Source organism: Garra rufa, chromosome 13 (assembly GCF_049309525.1).
Source record: "Garra rufa chromosome 13, GarRuf1.0, whole genome shotgun sequence".
NCBI classification, from domain to species: domain Eukaryota; kingdom Metazoa; phylum Chordata; class Actinopteri; order Cypriniformes; family Cyprinidae; genus Garra; species Garra rufa.
The window spans coordinates 22,404,005-22,429,183 of record NC_133373.1 but is presented as its reverse complement, the minus strand read 5'-3'; the positions used below and the strand labels follow the sequence as shown (position 1 = coordinate 22,429,183).

Here is a 25,179-nt window from a genome sequence, read left to right as displayed (position 1 = left end):
TCGTAAACCACGCCTCAAATACGAGAAAATGAACATGTGGTTCCCAGACCATGAATCATGATGAAGTCATAACGTGGTCTGGTGTTAGTCAGGCTAGCAACCTCAGCTAAATATGTAACATTATATTATCAAACTACAATAATTAAACATAGTTTATGTGACCCTGGACTGCAACAATGTGTAGCAATAGCCAAAAATATACAGTATGGCTCAAAATGATTTTTCTTTTATGCCAAAAATCATTAGGATATTAAGTAAAGATCATGTTCCATCAAGATATTTAGTCAATTTCCTACCGTAAATATATCTAAACTTAATTTTTGATTAGTAATATGCATTGCTAAGAACTTCATTTGACAACTTTAAAGGCGATTTACTCAATATTTAGATTTTTTTTTTGCACCCTCAGAGTCCAAATTTTCAAACAGCTGTATTTTGGCTAAATATTGTCCTATTCTAGCAAGCCAAACATTGAAAGCTTATTTATGTACAAATTGCGTAAAATAATAGTTTTTAGCCAGACACTGGATGGATTTTTTCTCTCTCTTAAATTTACACCGATGTAATTTATTAAACATTAATTTGTGACCGATCACACAGCTGTATGACAGTAAACAATAATGTTCCCTTTAAAGCGGCTGTAAACAATTATTCTAGTAGTTGTACATGTATATAAAAAACAAAACATGGTCATTACATATTGTTAACATTTGTCAAGACACATCAAAAACAATTTGATTACATAATTCAGCAACATCATTATCCACTGGCAAAGACGTCAGTGTAACTTTAAACAGCAGTCTGAAATCATAGCAAACATGAATATTTTACTTTGTGTTTTTGATCATTTCAACAATACTTGACAGTCTACACATCGTATATCAATCTTTGTGGAGCAGTGTGTGGTTAACTGTCATTAAAGCACACAATGGTGATAAAATGAACCAACATTTGTCAACCTTTAAAGTCAACGTGAAGAAGTGGGCTTTTTGCCTCAACATCACAGTTGAGTACAGTTGAAAGGAACCCTGGGTATTAATATTTTTATAGCTAAATATAACATAAATTATGTCTCTAACTGAAATAATTAGTAGAAAAAACAAACATTATTTTATACATATTTTGGACAATGGGGACACCATTATTTCGATGATGTCAAATGGTTGCACTCAGTGAGCTACTGGCGCTACCTGTTGCTATTTTACCACAACACAACTTGGAATACACAACTCGAAAAAAATACTGATACGATGACCACAGCTACTGAGAGAGCTTACAGGTGGTGATGGATACAAGCGTAGGCTTAAACCAAATGGCGTACCACAAGGAGTCGAAACGCCCGCGGATATCGAGCAGAGAAACTCCTTCAGTTGCTGCGGAGTCATGACAAGCGTCGACATGTTTACATCTGCCAAGATGGCATCCAGTGGTTTTTGTCTCTAATGTTTGTAAGCTCTTTCAGTAGCTGTGGTCTACTAATAGCCTTAAATGCATCAGGGCTAAAGTGAAGAGAACAAAGACGCAGGTCTTTAGGAAGTTTTATTCATCCACAGTTATTAATTCACAGGCATCTTTTCTTTTCTTATTATCACTAGGAAAAGCATTGAAGACTTTCATCGCTTCTCTTGTTGCCTTTCGACTGAAAATTACAACCAAAAGCCGCACAATGCGGCATTGTATCAGTATTTTATTTTCAGAGTTATGGGAAAAATAGCAACAGGTAGCGCCAGTAGCTCACCGAGTGCAACCATTTGACATCATCGACGTTATCAGGGCACCCCCATTAGTCCAAAATATGTATAAAATGATGTGGCTTTTTTAAATAACATAAATCTTTCATGGATCTTCTAATATATATTTCAGTAAGACATATTATTTATGTTATTTCAAGTTTTAATACCCAGGGTTTCCTTTAACCGATTTTAACCTCTACACAACACTAGCCTCAAAACACATAAAGGGACAGACTTTTTCCCTGCCCATGTGTTCTGAATTTTGTTAAATGAATGATTAATAGTGGTTGAATTAGATGACCTGTCTACCAAATGAAACATTTACACATGTAAATCCACTTATTTCATTGTGTTTTTATACTATGAACTACATCAAAATCTTCGATTAAACATCACAGGTTAAGACATTTCACTTTGTGCAAAAAAGTTCATATACAAAGATGTTACAAGATAAACTAATACTTTTTTAGTTACTTTTATTTGTCAGTGTTTCATTGTTCACTGTTTTTGTATGATCTGGCAAACCTCCAAAGTAGCGGCATAATTTAGACATTTTTTAATTATACAGTATAAAGGTTCTTTATTGGCATCAATGATTCTATGGAACCTTTCGAATGCAGATATGGTTCTTTATTGGCTTTAGATTTTAAAATGGTTCTTTTAGGAACTGTTCTTCTATGGCATCACTGCAACAACACCCTTTTTGGAACCTTTCATTTTAAGAGTGTATGTGAAGTCTTTGTTCTTTGAATTTGCTTTCATAATGAAACAGACTTATCTTTGTAGTGCATTATCAAAGAGGTTAAAACCTGGAGTTTGAACAGACCTTTGGCAGTGATGGTTTGTCATGATGTTACGTCTGTAAAGCCAGACTCATAACCCATGCAAGTACGAAAACGCAGACACAAATTCTTGAACAGGATTCTGGCAGCATGCAGTCCCGCTGTTCATAAAGTGCATTCTTATGTTACTCTGGCGGCAACAAACTTCAGCAGACAGTTAATGCTAATGCCCACTACAGCACTTTCTGTAACAGTGCTAAGAATGCATTTGCCCTCCTTTATGAACTGTTATGGCAATTGAAATCAAACTCATGTAGCTTGAAGCGTTTGGATGGAAGTACTTGCGAAGAGTAAGTTTCAGCAATTTGTTCAGATTCAGTGTTATCTTCATGTGTTAGCTGCTCTAACGAACTTAATCGAACTTCACTAATCCATCCGGAAAGTTCCAGTGTCTGCTACACCAGTGGTATCTTATGTACTAGCTCTCCTCCTGTTTGTTAGTTCTCAGCAGTCTGAGTTCATCCTCAAGGTAGCTTATTCTTTCCAGCAGAGCGGATCTGTCGGCCTGGGCTCTCTGGTTGGATTGCCAGCGTGCTTCTTCAATCTTGCGCTCATACCAGCGCTCCATCTGCAGAGTCACGGCCTCAAAAAAGTATTGCGTAACCTCCAGCGCGTGCATGTTTTCCCGCTCCTGGGCGAAAGAAGCCTCAGCGGTGTGTGAGTTTCCTGAACTTGTCATGGTCTGAGCGTTTTGTTTGGTCTTTGCTCTTTGTTGGGTGCGTCTTTTGAGGTTCCTGTGCTCGCAGCACTGTTCTGTGACAGATTTCAGCTCCAGACTCAAATCCTGAGGCTCATCTGGTGCTCTGTGAGGGTCACTACAGGCCCTTGAGCGTTGTTTAGGTCGGACTATACAAGGAGACTGGGGCGCAGATTGATTCTGTGGTGACTGCTTATCTGAAATGAAAGAGAGCAGCTTGAGAAGATACACAACATATGTATTCAGACTAGCATCAACCACAGTTATTAAGTAATATTAATCTTTATACAATGGCCTGACTTTAAGTAATTAACTTCGCTATTTAATTACAACATTACATTTCTCAGCAATGAGGTAACATCACTGTTTATTAAGTAATTAAACTCACAGATTTACTGTAGTAGAGAGACAATTCACACATGCATTTATTCAAATAAATGTTAGAATTAATTTGTAGAAATGTAGCATTCGATCCTCTGCAGTGAATGGGTGCCGTCAGAATGAGAGTTCAAATAGCTGATAAAAACATAAAAATGCCTTGATGGTTCGCTTTTGATATTTCACTCGAACTGCATCTGCACTAAGACACTATGAGAAAAATAATTTTTAATTTTTTCTCCTGAACTGAAGCCTTTTTCAATAACGCAGTGTAACTGCACGGCCACTGGTTTGTGCAGTATGCTTTAAAAGTATGCTTCTCATTCAGCGCTGACGTAATTCTCCGCTGATCTCTTCACTGACTACAAGAGCCTACTCGCTGTTGACAAGCCTGCTGGTTTTTAATTTGTGACCATGAATGTTCTGCAGGATAAGCTAACCATGACAAAGACATAGAGAGCAGGGCCGGCCCTGTACATCTGGGGGCCCTAAGCTGGATAATTTTGGGGCCCTGCCTTGCAGTGAATACTAGTGGAGTATTGCCAGTAGCCAGGTTTCCATCCAAAGATTTTGTTTGTGGAAAAAAAAAAAAACACAAAACAATTTAGCGCTTCGGAATTTTTACCGATATAGCTGGTGGAAATGTCTTATCGATAAAATTTCTCATGTGTCGACATAATCTTTTTCTGTTTAACTTTAGCGCATAAATTCTAAATCCATACTTCAAATGTCACAAAAATCCGTTTGGAAACACTTTTTTGTAGAGAAAAGGGGCTTTGCTACGTTGCAAGTTAAAATGTATTAATTTTGTTCTGAAGATCTTGTTTTACGTGGATATTGGAATGATAAGTACAACATTTTAAATGAACTTGTTTTGGCTTGTTAGTAGCTTTTTATATTTTTGTTCTTCTTGTGTTATGAGTATTGTTCCATTAAATTTAAAGGATTTGTTCTGAAATAAAAGGGGGAAAATAGCATGTTTTTCAATATGTTTGGCTGACTGTATTTTATTATGACAATGAAGCTGCGTTGTCGAGTTAGTAATGCTTAACTGCGCGCAGGAGGCGCCGACACGATCACTTGATTTTTTTCCCCCCCTTATAAAAGTGGAAACAACTTACAATAGCCTACTCCTTCGTTTGTGGTCATATAAGATTAAGACATTGTTCCAAACTATTCTAAATATTTATTTTATTAATGCACATTCACAATAAAAACAAACAGTGTGCTTTTGTAAAAAGGAAACAAACAGGATGCCTCAAGCGCATCAGAAAAATTTAACTAAATTCTGCATAGGTTGATATAGGCTGCTAATTGTTTCACATTTTTTTTCTTTCGTTTTGTTAATTCATAATTTATTTAGAAATAGATTTATTTGATATATAGCTGTATAATGTTTTCATCCGTTCGCAGAAGCGCTGCAGGTGCGTGACCATGTGAATCCTCACACTCTGTTGTTTATGCTGCTTTTTGCGTGTATAAAATTAATCCATGGAAAACAAATTTAGGTATTTTTAATGGGTCACAGCCGCATATTAATTAAAATTTCCTTTAATTGTAATTTAACAATCTTGTAAGTTAACGGTTAAAAATGTCTTAACGACCGTCGGTTGTCAGGAGAAATAAAATAACCGAAATGAACATTCCCATTTCTAAATAAAAGTTCATCAGAAAAATGACAATAATACAACTGCTCCTGTTTATGATTATTGTTGATGATCAAGTAAATAGTCTATAACACACACAAAAAAAAAAAAAAACTCGTGACACTTGTTAATAAAAATTAGCTAACATACAATTTAATATTAGGTTTTGTTTCAAATGGATAAATAACAGGCTACTAGCCTTAGAATTTACACAATATAGGTGAAATTATGTATGGAAACAGCTCAAGGGCAGTTTTTTTTTGCGATACACCAAAACTTATGCGACAGTTTGTTTTTTTAGGGATGAGGTCATTATGCACACCATTTTATCGGTAAAAGGCCGGTTGGAAGGAAAACAGGCTGTAGACAGCAAATTTTGCAGTTTTTTTTTTTACACATATTCTCTTTGTCGATAACAAAACAGTGCAAAAACTGGATGAAAACTTGGCTAGTGACAGCCATGCGCTTTGCAACGTAATGACTCGGACCACTAGTGGGGGCCACCTAGTGGCGGCGGGGCCCTAAGCAGTTCGCCTATAGGGAGGGCCGGCACTGATAGAGAGTGAGCAACTGATATAAATATTGGTTGGACATTTAGGGGGGAGTATGTGGGAGTATTTGGCCACTATTCGCAGAGAATTTAGTAACGTCAATGACTCTAAAAAGGCTCAGGCCGGTCGCATTCGCCTCGCGCCCACTTAATTTGTGATCCGCTGTGTAAATCCTTCGGCCGGCCGACCGGGAAAAGTCCCGGTCGTCCCGATTGCCACTACACCCCTGTCTCCCATGCATGCCTTCGAACTTCCATTTCATCCGCTCTCACTTCGGTTGACGGCGCTGAAGAAAAGGGGTATGAGAAGCTGCCTCCCCTGGACGAATCAATGGCCACTGTCCGCCCACTGCTGTCGGCAAAGGCAAAGGCAGCCCACCTGTCCAAGCCGTATAGGAAGACATGGGCCCTCGTTTGACGCACACACTTCTTGGCTGGACAAGCAGCCTCTACGCTCCATTCCATGGCGGTCCTTCAGGTCTTTCAGCCTAAGCTCCTCTCCTGCATGGACGAGTCTACCCGTTTCTGAAGCGTCAGGGACCCCGGCCCAAGCATTGGACACAGGACCACGTGCATCGTCCTGATCTGCAGGAAAGGAAGAGTAGAGGGCTAAGTCTCGCTGCAGCCGGACCACCCCCCAAGCTGCCTCTTTTACGCTTCCAAAATTCCTCTTCCACTTCTCACGAGTCCTCATGCAGTGACCAGACACTCGTACCAATTCAACCCCTGGTCATGCGGGCCGAGGCCTGGTAGGCCATCCCTGGAGTGTCACATAGGGTTTGGGGATAACAAAACGAGGTTATACACTTAAATTTTCTCAAAGACCCCCACATTTCAGCGGAGTGTTTCCCATCTCGGTTCAGAGCAAAGAAGCAGACGTCCTTTGCTCTGAGGTGAGGAATCTGCTGGAAAAGGGAGCCATAGAAACGGTTCCTCCAGCTCAGAGTGAATGAGGCTTTTACGGCCGTTACTTCCTCATCCCCAAAAAGGATGGCGGCCCATCCTTGATCTCAGACGCCTGAACGTGCCCTCATGAAACAACCATTCAGGATGACTACATTGAAGCAGATCCTTTTGCAAATTCACCCAGGGGACTGGTTCTTTTCCCTGGACCTGAAAGACGCTTACTTTCAAATCCAGATTTGCCTTTGAGGGAGTGGCTTATCAATACACGGTTCTTCCCTTCAGAATGTCCCTGGGTCCTTGGACTTTTACAAAGTGCATGGATGCGGCTTTTCCCCCTCTGAGGCAGATGGGAATCCTCCTTTTCAACTACCTTGATTACTGACTTGTTCTGACCCAGTCGGAGGCAGAGTTTCTATCTCACAGATCCCTCCTCCTCAGCCTCTTAGAATGCCTGGGATTCAATTTTGCCAAGAGCGCACTGTCCCCCAGCCAGCAAATGTCATTTCTGGGAACAGTTTTCAACTCAACCCAAATGACGTTGGTAGTCATACCAAGGCGTGCTCTGGCCATACAGCAGCTTGCGGCCTCCTTTAAGATCGGAGCCTCTCGCCCTATCAAGACGTTTCAGAAGATGCTGGCCCTGATGGCTGAGTCTGCTTCATATGTGGCCCCTTCAGTATTGGCTAAAACCATGGGTGGTGTCACAGACGCATACTTTTCAAGGTGAACCAGGCCTGTATAACAGCTCTGGCCCCTTGGAAGGACTCTCAGTGGATGGAACAGGGCATCTGCAGAAGGAAGGTTGTCTCGACAAATGCTTCCAATACGGGTTGGGGAGCTCTGTGTGACAGCAAACCGACTTCCGGCCATTGGTTGAATACAGAAGAGGGGCTTCACATCAACTGCCTGGAAATGCTGGCATTATGTTGGGCCTGATAGACCTTCGCTGAGAACAATGCACGTACCGGGTAGATTAAACCAAGGAGCACACATGCTGTCACAGAACAAGGTCCCCTCAGACGAGTGGATGCTCCATCCGCAATCTAGGAGATCCTTGGCAAGGCAGAGGCATCTTAGCAGATGCAGTATGAGTGAAGTATCGATAGGGAACGTACTAGGTTACTAAAGTAACTTTGGTTCCCTGAGATACGGGAATGAGCACTGCTTTGCTAGTCATGCTATGCAGCTGCACGACTCAGTCGTCGCTTCAGTCGAAGTCACCTTAAGATCCTATAGTGAAGCACCTGCTTTTATAGCTAGATGGCCCTGCCCATTCTGGCGGGCTTCATGGCCATAGGCTTGGGTAGCACTGCTGCAGAGCCATTGGTTCGTTTTAAAGCATACTGCACAAACCAATGGCGTGTAGTTACACTTTTCTCAGGAGAAAAAAAAAGTACAGCACCCATTTCGAATGCTACATTTCTCCACATCTGATGAAGAAACAAACTCAGTTACATCTTCAATGGCCTGAGCGTGAATAAATGTTCAGCAAATTTTCATTTTTGGGTCAGCTATTCCTTCAAAGTGGGCAGAATGCTAGATCTAATGACCTGTAATGAACTCCTAGCCATTGGTTATCCCTGGCTTAATGTATATGGTATATCCTTGAAAAACTACTACAACCTATTTTTAAAGATCTTGGAGAGAAATCCTCCACTGAATGTGCTGACACTAAAAAAAAAATCTCAACACCCATGTTGATGTCCTATGGTGATATGACAATTAAATATATTTTGTTATAATATATTTATAAAAAAAAAAAAAAAAAATTATATATATATGCCATGAAAATATTCTTATTCCTGAAATAAACAATTTTGTCTGCTATATCCCTCCATATGTGTGTAAAGATGTTCTGTTTGGTATATTTTACTTCTAATAAACGTACATTACACGTGTTACATAACACTTACGAAAGCCTATATCTAAATATCTAAATGAGGACAAACACAGGAAAACCATTAATGTTGCATGTAGTGCTGTCTGTATGTGAGATGAGCCAGAAAATCTGTTTTGCTCATCTGTGTGTATATAACAGTAAGAAACACAGCGAAATGTGTGTGTGACTGTTCACAATGATTCATCCATCCAGTCATGAGCATCCTACCCGGTGAGACGCGGTCCACCTCAATTACATAGTAACCAGCTGATCCATCCTCAGGACTCGTGGACGCTGCTCCAGTCTCTCTTCCATCTTTCGCCTCTGGTTGGTTTGTTAATGGAGAGTAGCATGTTTTGGTACTAGATGTATCTGGTGCGGTCGTGTGGGAATGGGGATCACAATCTGAAAGCGTGTCGGTGAGGGATGAGGAGTGCTGTAACTTGGTGGTACCACGATCACCAGAAAGACGTGTCTCCAAACTTTGGATCTTAGAAAGGCACCAATTCTTTAGATCGCTGACCACTGATGCCTGCTTACAAAGACAGTAATTCAAAGATTAGCCCAGGACCACTAAAAGCTGGATATTATTCCTTTTACATTTAGACAAAAGACAGCACTCTACGTTTCTCATGCAGGTAAAACAGGGTTTTTGCAAATGTGATTATCTGTATATAATTTTTGGGTTTAATATTACCTGTCTTTTTTCTCCTTCCAAGCGTTCTTGTATGGCTCGCTTGTCAATGCGATGTAAACATTCAATCCTCTCAGCAGACACTCTCTCTAAAGTAATCTTATCTAGAGCTCTGATCTGAAATTGCAAAGACATACAACAGTTAACCCCCCAAAAAAACAACAACCCATAGGCTATGCACTATGCACATAAAATACTTATTGAAATGCCCAATAAAACTTCAAACAGATAAATATACGTGGGTACAAGCAGGACTGGCCATTATCAGTTAAAGTTATGGGCTGCTGAATTTGAATTGATTGTTGGCTTTGGTTGAATTTTTCCCTTTTTGTTCGAGTCAATATAGGCCACAACCAAAAAGTGAAAATGTTTTGACAAATCAAATATCTTGTCATAATGTGAATTGAACCAGTGGCCTTGAACAAGTTTGAAAAGTTAAAGTTGAGGTCAAAAGTTTACACCCCCCTTTCAGAATCTGCAAAATGTCCAACAATGAAAACTTTTTTTAATTTGAAGATCAGGATAAATGTAACTTATTTTGTCTTCTGGGAAACATGTAACTATCTTCTGTAGTCTCTGAAGGGCAGTACTAAATGAAAAAAATATTTAGGCAAAATAAGAAAAATGTACACATCTCTATTCTGTTCAAAAGTTTTCACCCCCAGCTCTTAATGCAAGGTTTTTCCTTCTGGAGCATCAGTGAGCATTTGAACCTTCTGTAATAGTTGCACATGAGTCCCTTGGTTGTCCTCAGCTTGAAAAGATGGATCTCAAAATCATGCAGTCATTGTTGGAAAGGGTTCAAATAGACAAAAAATGCTGGAAAACCAAAGAATTTGTGGGACCTGAAGGACTTTTCTAAAGAACAGCAGGCAGTTTAACTGTTCAGGACAAACAAGGGACTTGTGAACTTTTGCAGATTCTGAAAGAGGGATGTAAACTTTTGACCTTAACTCTAAATGTCAGTGCTTGGCCCCTTAAGGACACATGGAAAATTATATTCAGATGAAGCTCAGATGTTTATGTTGGTCTTGTGAATTTTAGGCTTTTTTTGGCACCTGGTGTTTGTTCTTGCGCTCCATTTGGCCCAGCTTGCTGTTCATGAGATCTTGTACAGTGTGAATCTCTGACTGCATTTCCTCTTTAGTGGCCATGAGCTGATTCTCCAGTTTGTTAATGAGAGGTTCACACCTGCAGCCATTCAATGGGGCCTTTAATGGAAATAACACATATACAAGAGTCAATAATAAATTAAAATAGCTATTTGCTGCATTAGATATATGCTATATTGGAGAAAATGTTGGATGAGCACTAGGCTCATAACAGACAGAAGCTACTTTAAAAAAATGGCAGTGACGGTGAATCTTTCTTTGAAGAATTGTACATATAAATATAAATTAATCGAATGCTTTTCAAGTTTTAAAAGTATAAAGCAAACTTTTCTTTAAAAAAACAAACAAACAAAAACAATTTCTATAAATTTCAAAACACCAAAGTAGGCAATCTGAATAATCATATGAAATTTTCTGTAGTTACAGAAATTGATTTGAATATATGTGGGATTATTAGCAGAAATCATAGCATGTGTTATACTCGCAAGGACAGTATACTTGGAAATAATATTTCACATCTTCAATTGCATTCATTAGGCCTAGAGCTTAGAGCTTTATCCTTTTGCTACTTATAAAATAAAGTCTCAGCGTCAAAATCTGTCAGTTTTATAGCGAAATACAAACAACGTGTCTTGCAATAATGTGTTTTTCACGCTCTTTAATGTGGTAGGACAGATCACTGTATTCATGTGAATAATCTTCATTTAGATTACAATGAGACCCAGTGTTTCCCCTAGGTTTCCAGTGTTGGGGGGGGGGGGGGGGGGTTGGGTGCCGGTAGCCAACGTTACTTTTTTTTCCCCGGTACTTTACCCTACTTTGTGAAATAACGAAAACATTATTATAGACTTATTCAGTGGAAAAATAAGTCCAAAACTCTCTATTTTAACATTTTGAACAATAGGGCTCTACCAACTTTTGCTTTTTTTTTTTTTTTTAATTCTTGTGTGTATTATTTTTTCTCATAATCAAATTAAAAGTATAAACATTTATTTATTTTTAATCAAATGAAAAATAAACCCTTTTAATTTTTGGCAAACAAACAGAGGTTTACTGTTAAAATCAATAAATAATAATAATTTAACATTTAAATAATAATTGTAGTATTTTTTCTACAATTAAGTGGTTAATCTTGTTATATTTATTTTTATCATATATATTGTTTCATGTCAATTATTTAAATAGGAATATATAAACAACTACATTATACTGTACAAAAGTAATACAAGACTAATGTTCTGTTACATGTTACTTTTATTTTGACAGGTTGCCTTGAAGTTTCTGTGTGTGTACAGCATGTTATGATGCTAGTTTTCTCAAATGAAACGGTAAAAGTGACACTCACAGCAGCTTTGGATATTGAGTTTATCTGTTCATGCGAGATGCAAATGCCCAAAATTAGCGGAAGCGTCACGTGTGCTTCAGTATATGCGTGTAGTAAAAGCGCGTCTCCACCATTCATACATACAGAGGCAAACGGAGCATGCAGGATTCATATTGAAACGGTCTTTTTGCATTTCAGTTTTCACAGACACTAGTCCATATCGCGATTTGAATGAAGTAACAGACCAACTTTTGATTTATTAATCCAAAAATCGACGAATTTACGTGGCATTTCGCGCTATAGTAGATTCGGTTTTTATGAATGGAGTCTGCGATCCCGTCTGTGTTTTCGCAGATGAGACATTGTAAACACGCGATCATGTAAAGACAGAAATGACATGCCTTCGTGTAAATAAGATAAATAACACAAGGCAATTTAGTTTGTTTAATAAAAGAACAATGTATAGCCCTGTTCTATAGGAAAGATAACCTTAATGACTTCTATTGTGATCTGACGCTATATCAAAAATAAAATGAACTTGACATTCAAGGGGGGCGGGGGGTGCCGTTGGGGGGGCAGGGCGCCCCCCTAAGATAATGGTAGGGGAAACACTGAGACCTTAATTTCAATAAATTGTACTGTTTTCTTTGTGAAAATACCACCACCTACTCCGCAAAAATGTCTGTGGCGTCCAGTCTTTCATTCCTCACATGTTTTAATTAAAATCAACAATAAAATGTTCTAAAGGTTGAAGTGGACTCCAAATCATTACCATAAGTTATATTGTTGTCTTTTCTGAGGTACATAAGTGACTATTCACAAGCTGTTTTATTTGTGGTATAATAGAGTAAATAATTGGAAATAATATTTAACATCTTCAATTTATTATTTGTAGTGCACCATCTACCCAGTAATCACAATAATTTTGTGCTTTGTTGCTTTTAATATAACACAGCTCAGCTTTCAAATTCTGTCAGTTTTACCACGAAACACAAATTATAAATGAAGGGAAAAAAAGCAGTATAGCCTAATTTAATGAAACGAATGTCTTATTGTAATTGGAAAGATGACTGATTCACAAACTGAGGCGAATGCAGACCACATTAAAGAGCGTGAAAAACAGATTATTGTAATATAATATTGTTTGTAATTCACTATAAAACTGACAGATTTTGAAACCTGAGACTTTATTATCTCCTGGTGCTTCTAATCTGGGGAATTTGCATGCACAATTGGATAGAATATACTCTCAAAATATTATACTGTAACTTTAATCTCGTAATTGCTACGAATTAATACTTTGACTTTATTCTCGTAATTTTGACTTTCTTCCCAAAACATTTAGACTTTATAATAATATTTTGACTTTAAAACTGTGTAACCCATGTCTACTCCAAACATACAAATATCGAAGTTCTTTGGCAGCTTAACTACTAAAAGTGATTTTCAGTAGAGTGCTAATTGAGAAATTAATCAGTTTAATCTGATAGTGAAACTGGTTCCTTGCCTGCATGATCTTGCCATCTTTGCCTCTGTAGAGAGTATAAAGCTGGTATGCCTTGTAGTTATGCGGAGGAGGAGGAGGAGGAGGAACAGCCAATGATTTCTCAGTTTTGCTCTTCTTCTTAAGATCACTGGGTTTTTGTCTTCGAATGAGGGCATCTGATGGTGACAGCTGCAAAAAAAAAAAAAAAACATGCACAAGTGGTGAAATATCAGAACACAGAGCTTTTAAAAAAAAAAAGTCTGACCACAGTCTCTGGAAGCAGTGCTTGTAAAGACTCTATTTACAACCTACTGCAATATAAACCCAGACAGTGTGACACAAGACTCTGCTCTTCACAAATAATATAAATCACATATTATACCCAGCTGATTATACATTATCTTTAAACTAGAAAATGCATGCATGACATACCCTCTCTTTGACTTTCTTCACACTATTTTTGTTTGCACGTGCCTCTGTGATGCACACACTCTCGTTCTGGCGGAGAGAATTTTCACTTCCGTGAGTGTCATTCGCAGGAGATGCACTGTCCTGCGCAAACAGGGGAGTAAAGTCGGATCAATGACAACGAACAGCAAAATCTACAAAGCAGATTTAAACATTGTGAAATCTGTTAAGCAGAACTGGAAGTACTACACATTTATTGTTGTCTAAAGGCCTAATGAAATTAAGCAAATATATAAAGTCACAATAAAACGGAAGTACTAACAGATCTTTTTTTACATATTGTACATCCAAGTTAAGCTTATTGAAAAAGACAAAATACAGGACAGAGACTGGATTATATGCATCTTTTGTTGACTGGATGTTGAGATGTGAGCAAGGCATGACTGATATTTTTTATTAAACATTACAATAAAATCTATAACATACTTTTTTCATTTAATGCAGGCTGTAATTATGAACTATGAATAATGGATGTTCAGATTCTAGTGAGATTTGAAAGTCATAACATTTCAAGTATAAATTCAAAATATTTCGAAAATAAAGTCGAAATTACAAGAATAAAGTCTAAATGTTTCAAGAGTACAGTCGAAATGTTTCGACAAATAAAGTCTGTAGCAATTACGAGATATTATAATAGTTATAATATTTTGAGAGTATATTCTAGCCTATTGCGCATGCAAACGGCCCAGATTGAGAGCACCAGGGGATACCACGAAGTCTCAATAATGTAATAATATACAATAATGTGTTTTTCACGCTCTTTAATGTGGCGTAACAGATTGCTGTATTTGCTTCAGTTTAAGCAGCATGTGAGTCAATCATCTTTTTGATTATAATCAAGAGACTGTTAAATATTATGTACAATAATTTACTGTATCATACCATGAATAAAACAGCTTGTGAATAGTCACTTTACATTATATACCTCAGAAAAGACAACAATATAACGTATCTTATATATATAATGATTACACATTGTAAGGAAAATTTTTTGTATTTCACTATAAAACTGATTTTGAAAGCTAAAACTTTGTTTTATATTACATATAATGAATGCAATCGAAGACATTAAATATGACACAAGGTATGATTTCTGCTAATAATCCCACATATATTTGTAGTGTATAAAAAATGATTAAAAAAGAATGTCTATTGAGTGTGTGAGCTGAATAAAAAGTTGTTCCTGTTTAGTCTGTTAATAAATATCAAATTCTTGATATTAAGCTGTTTCTGCGAGTCCTTAAAATTGACTCTTCCTCATGCCAGTAAGATGATGCGGCCACTTCGACACAACAATATTCAAATAAAATCCTGTGGCTTGGCAACTTCTATAAGTGCTCTCAATTAGGTTCTTTGCATGTGTAATATAGGCTATACTCTCAAAATCTTTACTTTTTTTACTAATTTCTACAATTTAAATTCTCGAAACATTTCAACTTTATTTTTGAAATATTTCGACTTTATTTTCGTAATATTTTGCTTTTATTCTCGTAATATTTCATCTTTATTCTTGTAATATTTCGTCTTTATTCTCATAATATTTCGACTTTATTCCCGTTCTATTTCGACTTTATTCCCAAAATATGTCAAATTTATTCTTGTAATATTTCGACTTCATTCTTGTAATATTTCAACTTCATTCTTGTAATATTTCGACTTTATTCTCGTAATATTTTGACTTTATTCTTGTAGTATTTCGTAGGGGTGGGAATCTTTAGGCACTTCACGATCCGATCCGATTCCGATTCTAGGAGTCACGATCCGATTCCAAAACGATTCTTGATTACATTTTTTCCCCAATTAATTCTTCTGCTGTGCAAATACAACTTTAGAATTTTAAAAACATGTAAAATTGCAGTTTCTATGCTTTTTGTTTATTGAAATCTTTGTAAAAGTAGGTGTGTCAATCTTCACTGGATTCAAGATTCAATTTAATTACTGTTTTAATTATCAACTAAATATCACAATGGGACACATTCTCAGTTTTCAATAGTACTGCACATGGCTACATTTTCATATACGTTTTATGTCAAATTTATTTTGTGGCAATTTTACTTTATTTTTTAAATTATATAAGCAAGGTACTTTTTAAAACAAGTACTTATTTAAAATAAGTGTTCTTTAGGTATCTGAAAGTTACAGTTGAAAGTTGTACAGACAACTTTTTCCTCAGCATTACTGCAGTTTTATTGTTACTGATGAGATCATAGACAGGCAGCTTTGACAGGCAGCTTTAACAGGCTGCATTCAAACTAATGCACAGCAGTGGCGAACGGTGACTTTTTTTTATTTTTTTTATTTTTTTACCAGGTATGCTGAGTGCTAAAACCACCAGTAATACCAAAAATAATAATATCTTTAGATTATTTAGATACCAATAAAATCAGAGATGAAATCATATTTTAATATTTCCTCTTTTTTATTATTTAAAAAAATTACATTTTATATAGGCAATTTTTTTTTCAGTGGCCTTTAAAATTTTGAATTGTTGAGAAATTATGATAATATACAGTTAGGATGTTTTTTTTTTTCCCATTTGATTTAGTCGAGTAAGTTGCTCATCAAACACAATATGATTTTCGGCAATCAGAATCTGGCAGCAACTGTCATGATCTGGGCTGTGGGGCTTCCCTCAGCCACATGAGGTCGCTGTTCCCTGCACTGCTAATTGTTATCACCTGTCTAGATGTCATTATCACTTACACCTGCTCACTATTACGGATAAGGACTATAAGTACTCTCATTTCCCACTCTGCATTCATGTCTGCATTGTCTCGTGTCTTGTTTTGTTATTTGGTGTTTCTGATATTCTTGGCTTTTGGATCTTGTTCTTGGTTTTGTTATTTTGTGTTTTAGTTATTAGTTTTGTGCCGTGTTGGCCTTTTTGTTAGTTTGTTTTGTTATATTCATTAAAAATATTCTCTCCCTGCATTTGGACCCAGACCTCCTTGTTTGAACGTGACAGAATGCAGACATCACTGATGGGTCCAGCGGGGAGGAATTTTTTTGAAGAGGCGGCGGACGCACGTTTGGGGGCGGTGACCATCTGCTCTGTTCCTGACACTACCGGGATGTCCTTCGAGGCAGCGTCGGCCAAGCGGTTTGAATTCATTTATGCCTGCTTGGCGGCACTGGACACCCGCAGCGCCGAGGCTGCACGGAAGGGTCCCTGCTTTGCGGCGGGGGCGGAGACGCTCTTTCGCGGGGATGTGGCGACAACCGCCATCCCTGTCTCTGACGCTGAGACGGCTGCGCGTCCTGTTCCTGACGCGGCGGTGACCGCTCTCTCTGCTCCTGACGCGGCGGTGACCGCTCTCTCTGCTCCTGACGCGGCGGTGACCGCTCTCTCTGTTCCGGACGCGCCGGTGACCACTCTCGCTGTTCCTGACGCGGTCACCGCGCTCTCTGTTCCGGACGTGGCGGTGACCGTTCTCTCTGTTCCTGACGCGGCGGTGACCGCGCTCTCTGTTCCGGACGTGGCGGTGGCCGCTCTCTCTGTTCCGGACGCGGCGGTGACCGCGCTCTCTGTTTCTGATACGGCGGTGCCCGCGGACATTCCTCTGCCGGCGAGGCCAGTTCACGTTCCTCTGACTGCGGTGCCCGCGGACATTCCACTGGTGGCGAGGCCAGCTCACGTTCCTCTGCCGGCGAGGCCAGTTCACGTTCCTCTGACTGCGGTGCTCGCGGACGTTCCACTGGTGGCGAGGCCAGCTCACGTTCCACTGGCGGCGGTGTCCGCTCACGTTCCTCCACTGCACGGGCCTGGCCCGCCGTCCCTCCCCCTGATTCACCTTCCACCGTTCCTCCTCCCTCCAGGATTTTGTTTGGGAACGTCTGGAAGCCGTTCCCTTGAGGGGGGGTAATGTCATGATCTGGGCTGTGGGGCTTCCCTCAGCCACATGAGGTCGCTGTTCCCTGCACTGCTAATTGTTATCACCTGTCTAGATGTCATTATCACTTACACCTGCTCACTATTACGGATAAGGACTATAAGTACTCTCATTTCCCACTCTGCATTCATGTCTGCATTGTCTCGTGTCTTGTTTTGTTATTTGGTGTTTCTGATATTCTTGGCTTTTGGATCTTGTTCTTGGTTTTGTTATTTTGTGTTTTAGTTATTAGTTTTGTGCCGTGTTGGCCTTTTTGTTAGTTTGTTTTGTTATATTCATTAAAAATATTCTCTCCCTGCATTTGGACCCAGACCTCCTTGTTTGAACGTGACAGCAACAGCGCATTTTTTCGCTTGGGCGAGCGCTTCGCGGACAGCTTACCCCGCGAATGAAATCATGCCAGCTAAACAGATAATGCGTTTCAATACTGAGGAGTCGAGAAAGATGCGGAGAATCTGCTTGCCCGGAAGATTCTATCTCAAATAAGGGATCAACTTATAAGCATGTTTATATTAATGAACACGTGAACGCATTCTCTCTGACAGCCTGTTATGCGTAGCGTTAGCAGCTTATATGGACGGGACGGAATGCAACTGATGCACAGATCTATTTCGATATATCAGATGTTTTGTCCTGCTCTGAAAACATAACTAATTGTATGTACAGTTTCGTTTAAAACTATTCGAAAATGAAAGTGCATTTAACCGCATCCGCAATCGAGCTTTAGGACGAACAAATACAAAGCGCACGTGAAAGTCTGTCAGTGCACGAGTTTCATGCATCTAATAGTACTGCATTCCAGACGGCAGAAATGAAAGCATATAAGTAAAACACGGCGGGTGGAAGCACACAATGTCAAGCAGTGCGCACATGTCTCACAGTGCAAATTCAGTGCAATGAAGCCTGCCGCGTCTCTAGCGCGCACATGGGCGATATGCGAAAAAAAAAAAAAAAAACAAGCTCAGAATCGATTCTGAAATATTAGGTATCGATTCAGAATTGAAGAGTTGAAGAGAGAATCGCGATGCATCGGAGAATCGATTTTTTCTCCCACCCCTAGTATTTCGACTTTATTCTCGTAATATTTTGGCTTATTCTCGTAATATTTTGACTTTATTCTCACAATATTTCGACTTTATTTTCAAAATATTTAGACTTCATTCTCGTAATATTTCGACTTTATTCTCGTAATATTTTGGCTTTATTCTTGTAATATTTTGACTTTATTCTTGTAGTATTTCGACTTTATTCTTGTAGTATTTCGACTTTATTCTCGTAATATTTTGGCTTATTCTCGTAATGACTTTATTCTCGTAATATTTCGACTTCATTCTCATAATATTTCGACTTAATTTCCAAAATATTTAGACTTTATTCTTATTTTTTAGTATTACGAGAATGAAGTTGAAATACTACAAGAATAAAGTCGAAATACAACGAGAATAAAGTTGAAATATTTTAAAAACAAAGTCGAAATATTACGACTTTATTCTCGTAATATTTTGACTTTATTCTCGTAATATTTCGACTTTATTTTCAAAATATTTTGACTTTATTCTCATAGTATTTTGACTTTATTCTCAAAATATTTAGACTTTATTCTCGTAATATTTCGACTTTATTCTCATAGTATTTTGACTTTATTCTCAAAATATTTAGACTTTATTCTTGTAGTATTTCGACTTTATTCTTGTAATAATTCGGTTTATTCTCGTAATATTTCAACTTTATTCTCATAATATTTTGCCATTATTCTCAAAATATTTCGACTTCATTCTCGTTATATTTCGACTTCATTTTCAAAATATTTAGACTTTTAGAATATTTTGACTTTATTCATGTAGTATTTTGGCATTATTCTCAAAATATTTCGACTTCATTCTCGTAATATTTCGACAAAAAATAAAAATAAGGAAGTTGAAATACTACAAGAATAAAGTCGAAATACTATGAGAATAAAGTTGAAATATTTCAAAAATAAATATAAATAAATAAATATAAATTATACTTTATTCTCGTAGTATTTCAACTTTATTCTGAAAATATTTTGACTCTATTTTTTTAGTATTTCGACTTTATTCTCGTAATAATTTGACTTTATTCTTGTAGTATTTCGACTTTATTCTCATAATATTTAGACTTCATTCTCGTAATATTTCGACTTAATTTCCAAAATATTTAGACTTTATTCTCATAGTATTTAGACTTTATTCTCGTAAAATTTTGATTTCATTCTCGTAGTATCTTAACTTTATTCTCAAAATATTTCAACTTTATTCTCGTAGTATTTAGACTTTATTCTGGAAATATTATGACTTTAATCTCGTAATCTTAGTTTTTTTTTTAACGTGGCACTAAAACGCTGTCGTAGATCAGAGATTTTGCATGGTTAAAAAAAAAAACCTTTCCCTTCTAGGAATGTATATGTTACCACACCTTTAGAAATGTAAATCACGTTTGTAATCATGTCTCTTTAATATTGTATTATATTATATTATTGTATTATTGTAATACTGTATAATATGCATATGGTCATTAATCAGTCATTAGTTATTGCTTACATAACATTTAGTGACTGCATGATTGCTCATTCAGTACCGATGGTGTTTAAGAGAGCGGGTGTGTAGGTTTGCTAGCTTACCTTTCTTGGCAGCATCTCATCACGTGGGACTGACTGTGCTCGGCCCTCAGTCTTCATTCTGTCCCTCCTCTTCCTCACAGTCCGTCCTCGAGTGAAGCTCTATGTGTAAATACAGATACCAAGTCGTGTATTGCTAGTCTTAATTCCTCACTCAAGAGTGTAATTTTTCACGTTAAAGGGAAAGTTCACACAAACTGAAAATTCTGTCATCAATTATCCAACCTTATGTCTTCTGAACCTGCATGACTTTCTTTCTTACAGTGAAAAGAGATTGTTTTGACCATGTAATTGAGATCAGTGGGGGCAATAATTGTGTTGGACTCCATCAAATGTCACCATATAGTCTAAAAGAGTTAAGTATTCTTCAAAATAACTTTTCTCTTTAAATGGTTTAACAAAACAAAACTGTCAATTATGATCTTCACCTGGCACAGACTGGAACTTGCTGCATGTTTTTCTTTTTTTTGCATATGATTGGAGTCATTTTCAAATGTGATTCTAAATCTGTCATTATCTATATATAAAATTTGGTAATTCGGTACAATTTGAATGTTTTTGTTGTTAAGTCAATAATAAAAACATAAGAGAGAGAGAAAAAAAAGAATGACCTCTTCTTGTCAATTGCTCATAAGCATGTGTGTGTTTTCTTACCTGAGGAGCTTTGGTGAGCAGCAGTGCCACTTCAGGATTATCATTTTCACGAGCCTGATCGAGGGCCGTCTCTCCCGCCTTCACCCAAAAACATGCACACAGAAGAACCATGTGCACACAGAGTTAAATGAGTCATTTCTGCTATATGCCAATAGCAGCTATAAACATCTAGACAGCTTAACTAACTTGCTGAGTAAGATTCAGCTAAGAATGCAACATTCTGTTGTATTATGAATTATACTCTGACACATTTTGTGAAACTGTACCAATATATCATATGTAGAAGCATTTGCATTCAAGTATCAGTGTAGAGGACATTCCAGGGCTTCTCTAAACTCATGCAATATTTCTGAAGGTGCTCACGTTGTTTTTGACGCGGCTGTCGGCCCCAGTCTCCAGTAACATGCGTACAGTCTTTCTGTGATTCAGAGCAGCTGCAATATGTAAAGCTGTGTCCCCTGCCTAAACATCAGAGGAGATTGAGAATTAGGGATGAATCAGAAACATCTCCAGCATGGTCATAATTACAGTTTACTCAAGGATCAGCAAAATGCTGTTTTAACAATATTTCAAGTCCTTACATGATTTCTTTCAGTGACTGAGCAGATGGCACCCAGGAGTGCTCGGATCACACTCACATGGTTATATCGGGCACACACATGCAGACAAGTGTCACCCACCTAAACAAACAAATCAACTATATTTTACTTAAATAGTACATTTGTTTAATGCTGTTTCAATGTAACAATGACAAAACACAGCGAAAGAAAAGAGAGACATAAGAATCAAATAGACAGAAAAAAAGAAAGAGTTCTTACGCTGTTCTTACTGTCGGGACGAGAGCCGCCCAGCAGCAGGACTTTAGAGCTTTGAGCATGACCGTTCTGACATGCCAGATGAAGAGCTGTGTTTCCTGCCTGAGAAAGATTCAATGAGCTGATATCCAGTTATTTGTCAACTAGAAGCTTTAAAGAATTACTCCACATTGTAAAATTGATCCAGATGCAGTCCTAAATGCTGACTGGTCAGTACAGCTATAAAACACTAGTTCACTATATGACTGAACAGCACTCATGGAGACCAAGTATTGATCTTACATGTGAAGGCTAGAACTTCCGATAAAATGACACCACTTCATGAATGAATTAAACAATACATTACCCTTTTTTAATGACGTACTAATTGTTTTATTATAGCAGTAAGGCACTTGAGCCTGTGCCGTATTGTGACTCATGACTAGTCAGGACTATAGGAGTTGCATGTGGTCCAGTGCAACAAAACAAAGCTGCATGAGACAAATTATTTAAAGGTCCCATATCGTACACATTTCTGGAGGTTTATTTTATTTGTTGATGTCCTTAAGAATATATATTTGCGGTATAAGTGCCAAAATCCATCTCAATATATTTTTACAGCTCCTTTTTTAGGAGCTCTGTCAAAAACAGGTCGATTTTGGCCCATCTAATTAATATTCATGAGCCTCTCTTCTGATTGGCCTGTTGTTTTCTGAGTGACGCACAACCAGGCCAATCACAGGTAACTACGGTCATGTATGCTGTAAGCGTAAGCGAGCTCAGAGCAATAGAGAGAGCTGATACTCAACAGGATATTTTAGAATGATCATTAATGTTTTTTCTTTTACAAACACCGAATGCAGTAGGCTACATAACTGTTGCTTTAGTAAACCCCCTTTCACAATGCGCGCTGATTCTGGAAAATTACGGGAACTGTGTGAACCAAAGCCAGAACCTAAAGGCAGTGTTGTAGTAATGATGCACGTTATCAAGCGACTCTTCACAACGAAAAATAACGTTACGTGCAAAGTGGAATGAAGCAGCGATCATCAGGCAGAGTCAGCTCCTCACTATCAGCGCTGAAGCACAGTTTGTTCAGGTTAGTTTCAGTTTAGTGAAACGTACGCGTCGCATTACATCTCACATCCAAACGTCACATGTCTTTATGGTTTGTGTGTAAAGCACGCACAGATCCCGGAAAACAACTGTGAATGAACCAAATTAAACAATTCCGGAACAAATCGTGGGACACATTATCCGTGTATTTACCGGAATCGCTGTGTGAAAGAGGCTGAAGTTGACGTGCCGCTGGTCTCTTATATTAACGTTGTTCTGAAGCCTGTGTAATGATCGTAGCTTGACATCTATCGACTGAACAGGGTTTTCTCCACTTGTTTTCCTGTTGTTGTTGCTCAATGGAATGGATGCGTTGTTGTCTGGGGGTTTGACAAAAGGAGGGTGGGACGTTGGTTTGTGACTGAAGGTGACTTGAGTCGATCGGACGTCACATCGTTACGGAAGTCACAGCTGCTCGTGAAAATGAACAGCTACTTTAAGCAGGCTGTGTGCAGTTTACTGTGGATTGACTGTTTTGAAACTCATATGGTAGTTAGATAGCCCCTAGACCTTAGTTATCATGAAAAAAGCCAGGAAATTTTGATTTTGACGATATGGGACCTTTAATGTTCATGAGCCTCAAGTACCTCCAAACAACATTAGGTGTCTATTATTTGTGCATTTGCACATACCAGGCATAACATTACGACCACTTTGCTAATATTGTGTCAGTCCCCCTTTTGCTGCCAAAACAGCCCTGATCCATCAAGACATGGACTCCACTAGACCTATGAAGGTGTGCTTTGGCATCTGGAACCAAGATGTTAGCAGCAGAACCTTCGAGTCCTGTAAGTTGCAAGGTGGGGCCTCCATGGATCACACTTGTTTGTTCAGTGCATCCCAAAATTTGCTCAACTGGACTGAGATCTGGGGAATTTGGAGGCCAAGCCAATACCTCAAACTCATTGATGTGCTCCTCAAATCATTCCTTAATCATTTCTGCTTTGTGGCAGAACGCATTATCCTTCTGAAAAAGGCCACAGCCATCGGGGAATATCGTTGAAAGGGTGTACATGGTCTGCAACAATGCTTAGGTTGGTGGTACGTGTCAATGTAACATCGGCATGGATGGCAGGACCCAAGGTTTCCCAGCGGATCAGTGCCCAAAGCATCACACTGCCTCCACTGGCTTGCCTTCTTCCCACAGTGCATCCTGGTGCCATGTGTTCTTCAGGTAAGCGACGCACATGCAAAAAAAAAAAATCCATCAAACCAGGCCACCTTTTTCCATTGCTCCTTGGTCCACTTCTGATGCTCACATGCCCACTGTTGGACAGGGTCAGCATATGCACCTTGACCGGTCTTTGGCTATGCAGAACCATATGCAACAAACTGCGATGCATTGTGAATTCTGACACCTTTCCATCAGAACCAGCATTAACTACTTGAACAATTTTAGTTACAGTAGCTCATCTTTTGGATCGGGCCACATGGGCCAGCCTTTGCTCCCCACATGCATCAGTGAGCCTTGCTGCCCGTGACCCAGTCGCCAGTTCACCACTGTTTCTTCCTTGGACCACTTTGATAAGGAAAACCCCACAAGAGCTGCAGTTTTGGAGATGCTCTGACCCAGTCGTCTACCCATTACAACTTGGCCCTTGTTAAACTCACTCAAATCCTTACGCTTGCCCAATTTTCCTGCTTCTAACACATCAACTATGAGGACTAAATGTTTCTTGCTGCCTAATATATCCCACCCACTAACACATGCCATGATGAAGAGATAATCAGTGTTATTTACTTCCCCTGTCAGTAATCATGTTATGCCTGGTGTATTTATGATTGTATTAAAGGGTTAAATCACACAAAAAAAAAAAGTAGCCCATTATTTACTCACCCTCCAGGCATCCTAGGTGTATATGACTTTCTTTTTTCAGACGAATGCAGTCGGAGTCATATTAAGAATTATCTTGGCACTACCAAGCTTAATAATGGCATTGACAGGTGTTTCTCTTCAACAGTCAAAAACAAGTCCAATAAAGTGCATCCATACATAATAAAAAGTGCCTCACACGGCTCCAGGGGGTGAATAAAGGCCTCCTGTAGTGAATCGATGCATTTGTATAACAAAAATATCCATATTTAAAACATAATAATTACTATAATCTAGCTTGCGCCAACTGGTCGTACACAGAAGCTGTTCCGAGCAGGTGACATAGGACGTATGCGTTGCATATGCGCCGGTGAGTCTCACAAAAACCAATGTTGTTTACAGGAGCAAAGGAAGCAAAGTTTCCTTACTTTAGCAAAGGAAAACAAGTCTCCTTTTGGCTTATATCGAAATCAGACATTTTTCTTTACAAATCCTTCTGTTGTACATGTTGTGATCTGCTTCCGTGAACTACCAGTAATTATTACGTTTTAAAAGGTAT

General features: G+C 38.4%; 1 protein-coding gene across 1 annotated transcript in view; it reads right to left on the bottom strand.

Moving 5' to 3' along the window:
* Positions 1–546: 546 nt before the first annotated feature.
* Positions 547–25,179, bottom strand: part of ankrd6b (ankyrin repeat domain 6b) — a 50,768-nt gene continuing 26,135 nt past the window's right edge. Inside the window, exons 6-16 of the mRNA XM_073853160.1 lie at positions 21,716–21,814; positions 21,479–21,577; positions 21,261–21,359; positions 20,898–20,975; positions 20,247–20,345; positions 13,680–13,799; positions 13,269–13,436; positions 10,384–10,536; positions 9,329–9,442; positions 8,860–9,163; positions 547–3,469 (exon numbers count right to left, since the gene is read on the bottom strand). Coding sequence (XP_073709261.1) covers positions 2,994–3,469; positions 8,860–9,163; positions 9,329–9,442; positions 10,384–10,536; positions 13,269–13,436; positions 13,680–13,799; positions 20,247–20,345; positions 20,898–20,975; positions 21,261–21,359; positions 21,479–21,577; positions 21,716–21,814 — 1,809 coding nt within the window. The 3' untranslated portion in view covers positions 547–2,993. The remainder of the gene's footprint in view (positions 3,470–8,859; positions 9,164–9,328; positions 9,443–10,383; positions 10,537–13,268; positions 13,437–13,679; positions 13,800–20,246; positions 20,346–20,897; positions 20,976–21,260; positions 21,360–21,478; positions 21,578–21,715; positions 21,815–25,179) is intronic.